The 13,913-nt window shown below is 30.6% G+C and overlaps 1 protein-coding gene across 1 annotated transcript; it reads right to left on the reverse strand.

Moving 5' to 3' along the window:
- Positions 1 to 4,042: 4,042 nt before the first annotated feature.
- LOC120254057 (tricetin 3',4',5'-O-trimethyltransferase-like) lies at positions 4,043 to 6,699 on the reverse strand. The gene is made up of 3 exons (XM_039262203.1): positions 5,910 to 6,699; positions 5,213 to 5,277; positions 4,043 to 4,475 (listed from the first exon to the last, which is right to left on the reverse strand). Exons 1-3 carry the CDS (start codon positions 6,646 to 6,648, stop codon positions 4,179 to 4,181), a joined length of 1,101 nt encoding a protein of 366 aa, XP_039118137.1. The 5' UTR covers positions 6,649 to 6,699; the 3' UTR covers positions 4,043 to 4,178.
- Positions 6,700 to 13,913: the final 7,214 nt, after the last annotated feature.

A 13,913-nucleotide genomic window follows, 5' to 3' on the forward strand; every position in this document is an offset into this window, starting at 1 on the left:
TGATCGCCGCGATAATAGCGGCGTTGTATTTAAAAAACGCCACTATTTTGATGTTCATATATGTATACTTTGCTTCTAATTTTGCCGGCATTTTATAAATAAACGCTGCGAATATGACGGCGTTTATTTTGAGGAACGCCGCTAAAATACCGATGTTCTCTTTAGCGGCATCATTCACGGCATTTTTTAAAAACGCCGATAATAAATGTTGCGGCATTTATAAATGCCGCTAAAAGCCGATAAAAATGCCGCTGAAAGTCCCATATGGTGTAGTGATGCTAGTGCCCAACATCCCTCACATCATCCACCCCTACGAAGAGGATCACCAAACCTGACCCTAATCGATCTCGGTGATCCAGAGTTCCAATGGCGGTGGCCGAAGAGAAAATGGGATCCAGCCATGCTGAACTACACCTCCAGCAATAGAATACGAATAATTTCATAATCAATTCATCATAATAAAATTTTGTTACAATAACATATGATAGTAGACATTGTGTATTGTGGTCTCTAAACCCTAAATTAATATGGTCGCCAAGGACATTAATAAATCCGTAATCTACATATATCCCAAGAACCTTCATATATATATATATATATATATATATATATCATATCTACTAATTGCTGATTCAAATTAAGTTGTAGAAAAACAAAAATACCAACTCTACTGTTGTATGGATGATTATTATATTAGTCTATGTTGTTTGAAAGTTATGTAAATATGACTGTGTGATTTGGGAATTTTTATTATTAATTTTTTAAGAAAAAAATGCAGTCATTTGAATAGACTGATATTATACTATAAAGAACATGTTTATTATGCTGCCAAAAAAGTAAACTAGACAGGCATGTCATAACCATAATACTGTGAAATTTTCAAATTTCCTACATTGAAGGACTATTTGAAGATTACCTTACTAAAAATTTGATTTTGATAAATATATATACATATATATTCCAAAAGAAGAAAAGTTGATAGGCATGCTGGGATCATAATTTATTAATAAAAAATTATTTTAAAAATAACTTTTGATTGTATTTTTTTATTTTAAATATAAACAAGTTACGTTGGAAGTTTGCATAAGTGTAGAGTTATTATCTCAATAGATATGTGCTTTCACCCTGTATGAACTAAAGTTCAAAATTGTTTTCTTTCTAAGAGACAAACACCCCATGTCAAGAACTATGCTAATAAATCAAACAATTATTAATGGTTATAGTCAATGAATATGTATAACTTTATAATCAGTTAATCATAATAAAATTTTATTCTAATAACATGATTGTAGACATTGTGTATTGCGGTCTCTCAACCCTAAATTAATAAAAGATAATAATAATAATAATAATAATAATAATAATAATAATAATAATAAAATAACATGCTCATCAATATCCACTGAAGAGAAAACTAGAGATGGGCGCGGACCATCTGGAAAACTAGCCCAGCCCATTGATTCAATGACCCGGCGGGCCGATTCATTGATCCTTAACCAGCCCTTACTATAGACGGGCAGATTACGGATTGGGGTTTTCCCAACCCGTGACTCGGCGGGTTAAAACCCGGTTCCAAACCGGGCTCCAAATTCCAAACCTGTTGGGTTTTTTTTAATGTTATTGTAATTTTTTTATTATTATTAAGGTAGTGTTTGTTTGGAGGAATTTGAAGTTATAAGTAACTTGAGTTACTTGGTTTTAAGAAATCCAGTGTTTGGTTCACATGATTCTAAAAACTCATATAACTCGGATTATATCCAATTAGGGATTTGATTTTATGCCTAAATTGGACGTAAGTCGAAATCCCAAGAGTTGAAAATCTATAGATGATGTATATATATATATGTGTGTACATATACATATACATATATATATTAATGTATATGCATATATTTATACATACACATACACTTATACATATACATATATAGAAATATATACACATACACATACACACACACATACACATACACATGCATATATACACACATACATATACTTATACACATATATATATACATATACATGCATATATATATTATATATAAACATACATAGGTATATTTAGATATACATACATACATACATATACATACATACATATATACATATATATACACATGCATATATGCATATACACACATGTATACATATAGCTATACATAGTATGTTTACATAAACATATTCTCATATACATATATTCATATATACACACATATACATAAATTTAAATAGATATATTTATATATATATATATATATATATATATATATATATATATATATATATATATTCCAGATTTACAAATCTTTCTAAACAAATAAAAAATATTATAATACAGTAATTCCAGCTACACCTAACCAAACACAAGATTTGACTGCAGTATATTTTGAAAACCAAGTATTTCCAATTACATTGTAACTGGAACTTCACTATATTTAGAATTACATCTAACCAAACGCCACCTAAGTACTTGGACAGCAAAAACCCAACCACTTGATCTACAATTTATTTTTTAACGTTTATTGAAAAATTATATATAGATAGATGTAGGATATGGATCAAAATATTTTACATATATATTTAGTTTATAAAAAATTAAGAGACCATATAATAAATAAATAACTATATAAATCAATCTTAAAATATCAAAGTATCAAACAATAAATTTTCATAAATATTTTTTTAAAAAAAATAATTATTTTGTTAATCGTCTTTTAGCTCATAAGCACTAAGTCCCTACACATGCACACTCTTAAATTCTCTTAAATAGGGGCACTCTTATTTGTCACATATATTAGATTATTTTGTTTCAATTTATAAAATTAAAATTAAAATTACAAAAAAATTGTTTTTAAATTATGTATATCAATTTATAAAAAAATATATTAGTAAAAAAGGAATATCTTTGAATAATGGTTAACACCATATTATTTTGATTAGTAATTTTTTTCAATGACAACATGATGAGCACAATAATATATAACCCCATAGTCAGAGACCAAAGTGAAATCTAGAGCCAACCATAATTATTTATTATAAATAAGTTGATGATAACTTCAATTTAAAATAAGAATTCTACTTGATATGTAATTTTTGTTGCACTTGAAAATGTGTGCTAATAATTTAATTTGATAGATAAACAAATTAAAATGTAACTTTTTTATCCTTTTTAAAATTATTTTGATATGTCTTAACATTTTTTAAATTATTATAAATTATTTTAAACTTTTTGTTGTTTGGGATTAAATTTAAAAGAAAAAATATTTTGCAACTTCTTTATATTTATTTATGTTTTATACTAAAACAAGAAAGACTTGTAGCCTAATTGGTTAACGTGATTATCCCAACTCAGTGTTCCTCGGATGTGATTAACCAGCCCGTGCCCACCTCTAGAGAGTAGAGGCAACTAGAGAATTTCACTATAATCAAAATGTTTTTAAAAGAATATATTTTATTTGATACCACCATGTGATTCTATATATGTATATATTGATCTTCTTCGAGGACACACACTCCACTTTCATTGCAATTCATGATTGTATCAGATATACGAATGATTTTTTTAATTTAAAATCAATTTAAGCTGATATTTCAACACTAATTATTAGTTAATGAAAGGTACCTTAAATTTGGGACATGAATTAACCAGTGTTGTAATTTAAAAAAAAATTAAAAGCCATAAGCTACATATTATAAATTTATAATACTCCACAAATGCATAAAATTTTATTATAATAATAAAAATACATAACGAATTTGTACAAAATATATAAATAATTATCCCTTTCTTTAGCTATCATGTAAATTAATATCAACATCATCTTGATTGGTTGAGGTACAAATATATTCCTCAAACTATCTTATTATAACATCTCATAAATTTTAATTTTAAGTTATTTAATTCAAATCAAATTTATCTAACTCAAATAAAAATCTTTTTTCTTTAATTAAATATTTTTAAAAAATTAACTCACACTCTAATCCCACACTCAAACATCCCATATATGAAATTTATTAAAAAACATCTATTTGCCACAACCCTTTTTGTTATTAGGATCAGCAAATGCATTAAATTGAACCACATCCATCAGCCACTTAGAAGAAAAAAGTACATCAATCACAAGTGCAAATGAAGACACAACAAAGACAGATAAACAAATTGTAATAAAAACTACTCATTTAAACAGTTCAATAACCCAAGCCCCAGCAAAACTAAAATAAGGTTTCATAGCAGAAAAACCAGCTTGTTTAGCCATAGACTCAAATTCTTGTGCAGTCCTCTCTTTACCACCAGGACTATGAGCCAACATACTCATATCCAAATAAAACACACTATGTGCTGCATATGTATTCTCTGGTGCCACTGGAAGTATGCACTCTACCAGTATCACTTTTCCATTTTCAGGCAAAGCTTTCCAACAATTTTTCAGTATTTTCAAACCATGCTCATCACTCCAATCATGTAGAATCCACTGTAAAATTCAACAAGTTAGTAATGTTTATTTGTATAAGTAATAAAGGATATAATTTTACTTGGTTAACGTTGCAAACAAAATAATATTTAGCATATAAAAGCTTAAATAAATAAATTAGTAAATAATTTTTTTCATATTATCAGAGTTAAATGTCTTGACCATTCGGCTATTACAAAAATGACTTAATTATTATTTTTAATTTATATTTTTATTATTACAGATGTGCACAGTTGTGTATAATGATGTACTCTCTTAGAAATGTATGTATTTAAAGAATGGTCTTGAAGTTATTAAAAAAAAATTAATTTACTTTGCCTAAGTTATTTATTTACTTTCTCTATTTTTCTCCCATATTTAACACCCTTCTTCTATTATTTATATCACTTTTCTTTAAAACATACTTAGAAAATAAGACATAGGAACAAATTAAAAATAATAATAATAAATTAGGAAAATAGAAATATAAATCACCAATCATACCTAGAGGTGGGCACGGCAACCCGGCCCGTGCCCAGCCCGGAACTATTTTACTAATCATATAATATAATCTTGTTTTCTGTTTTTTTTTAATTAATATATTTATTATTGTAAGAGTGCGTAGTTGTAAATATTAATATATCCAGTTAGTAATGTCCATGTTCCTATAAAATACTTAAATACATATATTTATCTTTATACCCTTGTGATATTTTCTTTTTTTTTTATGATAAAGAAATGAAGAAAGAGAGACACACCTTCATCAAAATGGCATCTCCGTTTGGAATATTGTTAAACATATCTCCACCAACGTGCTCCACGCCTTTGTCAAACACATAACAAATAAAAATCATTTAAAACTTTTTTCTTTTTTTGACAATGTGAACAGATTACCTTAAATATGTATAGTTTTTATTATTACACTTCAATTTTAAACAATTTGGTCATAAAACATTTAAGACTTGTGAATATATGTATATATAGTTTCCAAAACATAAATATTTACTAAAATTATTTTTGTAAAAAAAAAATACACTTCTATTATTACTACATCCTAATTTAATGTGCAAACTAACTATAGGTCGACCTTCAATGTTTTCAATAGGTTCCTACAAGATTTGATATATTCAATAAATTTCTACTTTTAAAATAAAATGTCGAAGGCATTTATAGTTTTTTGAATTTACTATTTTATTCTTACATAATTTTATTTATACATTTCATCCTCATTTTCCAATCTACGAGCCTGTTCAACCATCCCTCAAGTCAATTAGTCTATTGGGTATTGATATATGGTTTTTTATATAAAATATTTTATCATTTTAGAGAAACAGATTTGAACCAAAACTCAAATAAAAAGTGAGAGCTTATTCCTGATGTAATTTATTAATATTCGTAATTAAAACAAACATGAAACTGATTAGATCAGGGAGGGAGGGAGGGAGAGAGAAATACCAGGAATAAGTGGGGCTTCAGAGATAACATGAGGGAGATCAAAATTAATACCCTTAATATGCTTATGTTTAGCAACAACTTGAGCAAGAGTACCACCAACACCACCACCAACATCAACAAGCACCTTCACATCATCAAACCCTCTATACTTCTCCAGAATCCTCTTCATTATGATGCCTGAATGGTTCTTCATGGCTTCATTGAAGACCTTGTTGAACCTTGGATCAGTGCCTTGGTACTCAAACGAAGTCATGCCGTGAGCCATGTTGAAGGGTATCCCTCCATTAAGGACAGCGTCCTTAAGATAGTCCCAGCTTTCCATTATGACCTTGTCTTGGTTCAACAGGCCTAGAGTGGATAGAGTGAAACCATCTTTGTTTTGGGCGAGGTATTTGACGGCGGGGGCGGCGGCGTAGAGGTGGGTGGTGGCGCCGGAGATGGGGTCGGTGGAGAGAGAGCAGGTGAAGATGGAGTAGCTGGATAGGAGGCGGAGGATGCGGTCAAGCATGATTGGGGTTGAAGGAGTGGAGGAAGGGAGGAGGGTGGTGATTTCGGTGGCTGAGAGGGGGTTGGGTGTGGCGGCGGAGATGATGTTGAAGAGGTTGAGTTCGAAGGCTGTTTTGAAGGTCATGTGGAGGATGGAGGAGTTGACGAGCTGCAGAGCTTGGAGCAATGCATGCTCGTCGGTACCTTCAGAGACGGTGTTGTTGACGATGGCATCACTGGAAAAGGAGGCCATGGTGGTGATGATGGCGGAGGTGGAGATGGTGGTGGTGGTGGTGGTGGGAGTGAAGAGATGAAGGGTTGATTTATAATGGGAGGGTTGTGAGTGAAGAGAGGAGAAAGTTTTCTGCAAAGCAAAAAACACATGGGTTGAGTTTGATTATTCCATCCCTGGACCATTTAATTTGTTATATTTATTAAACTTTCCACAAAATAACAGTAAGAGAATATTAAAATACTCCTGGGATTTACATACTATTCAAATAATACGATGTAACGTTCTGTATTAAGATAACCATGCAATGGAGGAATGTCGTGAGCTCTGACGCTATCTGCATGAGACAATGAAGACCTTTCTAAACACGCAAGTCGGCAAGTGAAACAGAATACATTACAAGGGGTTTGTTGGGTCAAGGTGTAAGCATAAAAAAAAGACTAGATGTAGGGAAGAAGTCAAGGGTGGCTGGCTGCTTGGTCTTGGACGAAACCAGAATGTTTAGCAAGGCGTCTAGCTAGAATCTAGATCTGGTTGGCCGTGGACAAGCTGCTGAGAGCAGAGGTGGGAACGGGCCGATTAATCTGGCCATACAAGCATGACCTGCCAGGTCCAGTTCATCAATAGCTAGACTCGGAATCAGTTTTTTTGACCCACCGGATCCAGTTCATCAATAGCTGGACTCGGAACCGATCTCTGCTTGAGAAAAGACCCGCCTTGCTAGGTTGACCCGGCTGAACCCCAAGTCTGATTCACTCATAGAATGAACCGGACCCAGCCCGGTTATCGCAGACTCGTCGGGTCGGGCCAGGCCCATTTGGCCCGCCGGATTTTTACAATTATTATTATTATTATTATTATTATTATTATTATTATTATTATTATTATTATCTTAAATAATACTTTATTATTAAATTGAAATATTTTTTTTTAAGTTAAAGTTGTTAAACTTTGAAAAAGTCAAATCACCTATGAAGGATTATCACATTAACCAATTGGCCTACAAATATTTCTTGTCTTAGTATAATACTTTGTTTGGATTGAGGGCCGGCGAGGGAAAGTAAAGTAAAGTGAAGATTTTGGAGTGTCAGAGTTGGCCCTTCCCTCATTTGGATAAATGTTTTTAATTTAATGTAGGAAAAAAAATTGTTAACTCTACTCTCCGAAACCCTCCTATTCCAAGTCTCCGGATTTGGGGTGGAAGAACCTCGTAAAGATTTTAAAATTTTTTAAAAGACCTTATTACCCTTAATTTTTTAAATTAATTATATGACACCACTTCATAAGTAACTTTTTCTTTAATAATAAAGGTATAATTAGTAAATCATATTATTATATATCCTTTCCTTTCCTTTCCCTTCCGTTATTAAACAAAGTTTATTAGAGAACTCTCCTTTCCTTTCCCTCCATAAAATTTATCTATCCAAACGAGAGTCAGTTGCGGATCCAGGATTTCTACACTATGGGGTCCATATATGTATATCAATGGTTTTTTTCGTGCAAATAATTAATTGTCCAATAATCATATCTATTATTCGATTAAATAGAAATTTTTGTTCATGTTTTGAAAAATAATATTAAAATAATACTAAACTACATATTTCTATAAATAGAAGTCATTAATTAATAGACAAGAAGATAAAATTGTAGAATTGAATCATGTCAATATATTACAACAAAAAAAAAACCATTAATTAATAGCATGAATAACTAGATAAAAACACACATATATAGACTATGCCTTATAGATGAAAATTGAGAAGAAAGATGTCAGATGCAACAGATGCCAATTGTTTGGAAAATAGAGGTGCTGGTGGTTAAAACTAGGGTATACTAATTACTAAGCTTTTGAAAGAGTAAAAAAGGTTTGAAAAAAATAATAATAAATAATAAAATCATTAAAATACTCACTTAAAAATTAAAATGGTTTCCACACGGAATTATTATGGGTCTAATTGATGCCATATATGATATATACATACATATTAATATATAAGGTAAATTTTTTTTTAAAAAAAAAAAGTGGGGTCCATGGACCCCACTTCTCTTAATGTAGATCTGCCTGTAACGAGAGTTGAACCCGTCATTTTCTTTCCCTCACTTTCCCTCCCCTTCCCTCCTTTTACTTTCCCTTCGACTTTTGAATCTAAAGTAAAACATAAATAAATATAAAAAAGTTGCACAATATTTTTTTTAAAATTTAATCCCAAACAACAAAAAATTTAAAATAATTTATAATGACTTAAAAATTTTGGGACATATCAAAATTATTTTAAAAAGGATAAAAAGTTACATTTTAATTTGTTCATCTATCAAATTAAATTATTGGAACATTTTTTTAAGTGCAAAAAAAATTAAATATCAAGTAGTAATTTTATTTTAAATTGAAGTTATCATCAACTTATTTATTCATTACAATTAGGTTGGCTCTCAGATTTCACTTTGGTCTCGAACTATAGGGTTATTATTATTGTTGTTGTTGTTGTTGTTGTACTCATTATATTGTCATTGAAAAAAGTTACTAATCAAAATAATATGGTGTTAACCATTATTCAAAGATATTTTTTTTACTAATATATTTTTTATAAATTGATATACATAATTTAAAAACAATTTTTATTTTATAAATTGAAACAAAATAATCTAATATATATGTAACAAATAAGAGTGCCCCTATTTAATAGAATTTAAGAGTGTGCATGTGTAAAGACTTAGTGCTTATGAGCCAAAAGGCGATTAACAAAATAATTATTTTTAAAAAAATATTTATGAAAATTTATTGTTTGGTACTTTGATATTTTACAAATTGATTTATATAGTTTTTTTTAATTTATTATTTGATCTCTTAATTTTTTATAAATTAAATATATATATATATATATATATATATATAGTATAAAAAACAACTTTAAAAAATATTTGTGAAAGTGTAATCCCATAGTTTAAGTTGTCTCCCAATAAAATATCCTACATATATCCAATAATATACTAGTAATAAATTGTAGCTCAAGTGGTTAGGTTTTTGCTCGTGGTTTTGACGTGGTCAACCCGTCGGGTCACGGGTTCAGAAACCCCTGACTTGGGCCTGCTATAGTGTGGGCCGGTTACAGGTTACAGGGTCAGCTGACCCGACAGGTTTTCTCGGGCCAATTACGAGACGAGCCGGCCACCGTGCCCCCCACTAGCTGAGAGTTTGCTATGTTCCTTTCACAATTTTCTTTTATTTAATCACTTTGTGTAGGGTTTCTATAATGGGAAAAATATTATGGTTTTTATGATGTTATAGTTGTTGTTGTTCTTGATCTTATTATGGTTGTTATGTTTTGGTGATATTATTGTTATTTGGTTCTCTGAGATTCCCATTGTGATATTGACTTTCTTTTTATTGTGTTTGGAATGAGCTTGTTTTAACGGACTAACGTTTGAAGCTAGGTCCGTTATACATGATATGGCAATTTCACTTCTGAATTGGAATTTCTTCCTCTCATTAATATGCACTCTCTCTTTAGATAAACTACGTTAAATAAAATAGATAAAATTGAAAAAAATCATAATTAATACTTATAAAATTTTTAAAAATTTTAACTAATTCTTTAAAAAAAAATTTAAGAAACACATAATTTTGATTAAGTCAAGCATATATCTATATATTATAAAAATCTGGTTAGTAGAGAATTTTTTTAATATAAATTTATATTATTTTAATTTAATTTAAAATTAATCAAATTAACATTCCCGAGAGAGGCATATCCCTTTAACGACTCTCAATATTCCATCTAGACAAGTTTATAATTCGTGGCTCCTAAAAAAACTAGTAGGTCAAGGACAAAAACAATATAATTCAATTATATTTTAAACTTAATATTTTAACGTTTTGGTTAATAACACCTACTTATTAATAAAATTAATGCTATTTACAGGGCGGAGCTGTAAATTAGTAAGGGTAGTGGGCAGCAACAAATTTAAGGCATCAGATTCAACAGCATCAGAGTGAAAAAGAGTACCTGATTCAGGGATGAAAGTGCTTATAATTCCAATCATATTATGAACAGACTAATATGTAACAAAAACAAGCACCTACCTCTGCTTTAAAATCCTTTGGGAACTCATCCTTAGCATTCTAAACTGTCTCAATCTCCTCACCGTTGAATGCGGCATTGTACATCTATTTAAATAGGCGAATTATCTTCCTGGAATCATTTCAAAATCAATAATTTTCAATTAAAAAGCATACACCAAAAGATCATTCCTTGCAATAAAAAGCCTAACTTGTCTGTAATGAGAAATTCATGTATTGGTCTTAAAAAGATGAGAACAAAAATCTTAGAGCTTCTATTTGCTGGTGTCAAGGGTCCTGAACGTAGACACGAACAATTGGGCTGGAACCTTTTCTATCAAAATTAAGAATAACACAATCCAAAAAGAAGGGCTTGTCATAAGTCATAAATACTAATATTATTTATGTGTACATGCAGTGAAATCCATAATTTTAAAAAAATTATTTTGTTATGTCTATTTTATATTGTGTTATATTTTAACAACAGTTTAGTGAGTGAGAATATGAAGATAAAATAGTTTTCTTTATTAAATCATAAATATTATTAATTTCCTTCGTGTTTGTAAAAATACAATTTTTCAGATAATGGCTTATAGATAATTAGTGTATCTTTATATATATATATATATATATATATATATATATATATATATATATATATATATATATATATATATTAATTCGACCATTCTAACTTGAATGGATATAGATAAAAATCATAAAATTTAAACCATGCTTGTTTCTTATTATTATGATAAATTTAAACAATAATTTAAATAATATTTAAATCTTTTTACTTGATATGTCATGTATTAAGCTATCACAAAAATATTTTGGTACATTAATTACACAACCACTATCATATAATAAAAATATATTTACTATATATATATATATATATATATATATATATATATATATATATATATATATTCACTTTAGTCCTTCAATGATATTTGAGTTAAGTTAAAAACTAAAATAATTTTGTGGACTCCTTTCTTCTTATCCAGCCTTTAATTAGGATTAACCTTTGTTAAAAATCATGGATCACAAATAAAATTTTTAATTATTTTTCATATTTTGATGATTGTGGGTTCATGACTTCTAGTAGGCAAATGCTCAAAAATTAATTACTCGAACTAGATGTCGTAAGAACACTCGAGTTAGGAAACAAGTGTGAATGAAAAATCATTGAGCAAACATAAAATTAATTTTTTTTTATTAATTTCAAAGAGCATATGAGAATACAAAAGTATTAAGAGAACTATTGTTTTATCATGCTCTTCAAACTCCTTTCTTTTCTACATGACTTGGCTGGCGCTCTTGATTTATTTACTAAAAGCATATTGGAAGACCTTTTAGATTGGTGATTGTGGCCTTCTTCGATTTTTTTTTTATGCGTGTTTGTATCTTGACACATCGCATAACTCTCAAGCTGCGGCCACTCTACATTTATGAGTTGCTTACTTGGTCATCTTTGTTTCTTTTATCGCTAAAGACTTTGGCACTTTTGTGCTTATAAAATCTTTAGTTCTTTGACTGTAGAAGCTCCTTGGGTTTTTGACTTTTTGTGTCTTGAGACTTCAAAGTTGCATTCGTCATTTATATGAGATATTTAGGTATTGACTCTTCGATACTTTTGAGCCTTGGCCATAAAATCTTCAAGTTGTGTCCTTGACATGATTAGGTCGTTAACGCAGCAATTTTGACTTGCTTTTTAAATGGATCTAAAGTCGTCAATTATGAACTTGATTTCCATCAACTAAGTCATCAATTGAGCTCTCCAATTCATCCCATGCAGAATGAGACCTCGCGATGGATTTCGAGGAAATTTATGCTTTCTTTCACTCTATGAGTGTCGAAAAGGCCTCAAAGTGAGTTGAAAGAGAGATTTTTCATAAAATTTTTCATTCACTCTTCCTTTCACTCTAATGAGTGTCAAAAAACCTCAAAATGAGTTCGAAGAGAGATTTTTATAAAATTTTCATTTACCCTTTCTTTCACTCAAAATGAGTTCGAAGAGAGATTTTTATAAAATTTTCATTTACCCTTTTTCATCGATGAGTGTCGAAAAGACCTCGAGTAAGTTTAGAGAGAGATTTTCAGCAAAATTTTTATTTACTTTTTCTTTTTCACTCAATGAGTGTCAAGAGCCTCGAGTGAGTTTAAAGAGATATTTTCAGTAAAATTTTTCGATTTACTCTTCTTTTTCACTCGATGAGTGTTAAATGACTTCAAAGTGAGTTCAAGGAATTTTTATTTCTACCCCAAGAGTGTCGGGGCGTGGTAAGTGTTAGTGCAATGTGTATTTAATACAACATAGGTACGACACCTAGACAAGTGACGTAGCAACCAAGGTGATAAAGCATAATTGATGATCTTGGCAAGCATGGTGACATGGCAAGGAGACTTGGGTGGGGCAAACATCTAGAAGATCTTGAGGTGGAGCTATTTTAGTAAGTCTCTAACCTTGGAGCCAAATATCTTGAATCATGGTGAAGCTATCTGCCAAGATCTTGGTGGAGTTAGTGTTTGGCAATGCATTACATTTGAAGACAAGATCATATCAAGAGACCATATTTAGATGATTTGATTGAAGACTAAATATGGTGGAGCTTAATTAAAAAGATCTATTCATGGTGTGAATGAAGATATGATTTGAAGAATCCTTGATGAGAATCATTGAAGTCTAATAGCAACAAGATTTGAGGACCAAACTTGGGTGAATTGAAGAGATCAAGTTTGGAGAATCTTTGAAGACCAAATTTAGGAAGGTTGAAGACTAAGTTTGCCCAGCAAGTTTCATGGAAGAGCGCACAGGGGCGTCGCCTTGCAGGGGAGCGCGTGATGAGGCAAGGAGGTAGGCTAGTTCAAGGCGGTCAGGATCCGGGATTGCGTGCATCGACTCGGACTAAGCGTGGCCAAAGGGAGGTTGATGGGTCTTGGTCATGCACATAGCGTGTGAACTCGGTCAAGTGATGAGTTAGGGCCATGTTGCGATTACAAGTATTCTGACGGGGAGTTACTAGCGGTATATTGGAGACGTTGGCGTCTATATAAACTACCTTGTAAATGTGAATTGTGGTGGTGACTGCAGGGGTGACTCTTGGAGGGAGAGTGTAGCAGGCACGAGACAATCTAGAGAGGTAGTGATCTTTATTATTGAGAGTGTGAGTGAAAAGTGTTTGTACTCATCTATTTTTACCTCTTTTAGTGGATTGTTTATCTC

The sequence above is a fragment of the Dioscorea cayenensis genome, unplaced genomic scaffold (genome assembly GCF_009730915.1).
Source record: "Dioscorea cayenensis subsp. rotundata cultivar TDr96_F1 unplaced genomic scaffold, TDr96_F1_v2_PseudoChromosome.rev07_lg8_w22 25.fasta BLBR01000327.1, whole genome shotgun sequence".
Classification (NCBI taxonomy): domain Eukaryota; kingdom Viridiplantae; phylum Streptophyta; class Magnoliopsida; order Dioscoreales; family Dioscoreaceae; genus Dioscorea; species Dioscorea cayenensis.

Coding starts and splice junctions, on each gene's coding strand:
- LOC120254057 (XM_039262203.1), bottom strand. CDS start 6,648: ATGGCCTCCTTTTCCAGTGATGCCATCGTCAACAACACCGTCTCTGAA. Junction 5,278..5,909: donor TGAAGCCCCACTTATTCCTG/GTATTTCTCTCT, acceptor TGTTTGACAAAG/GCGTGGAGCACGTTGGTGGA. Junction 4,476..5,212: donor GAGATGCCATTTTGATGAAG/GTGTGTCTCTCT, acceptor TGAATTTTACAG/TGGATTCTACATGATTGGAG.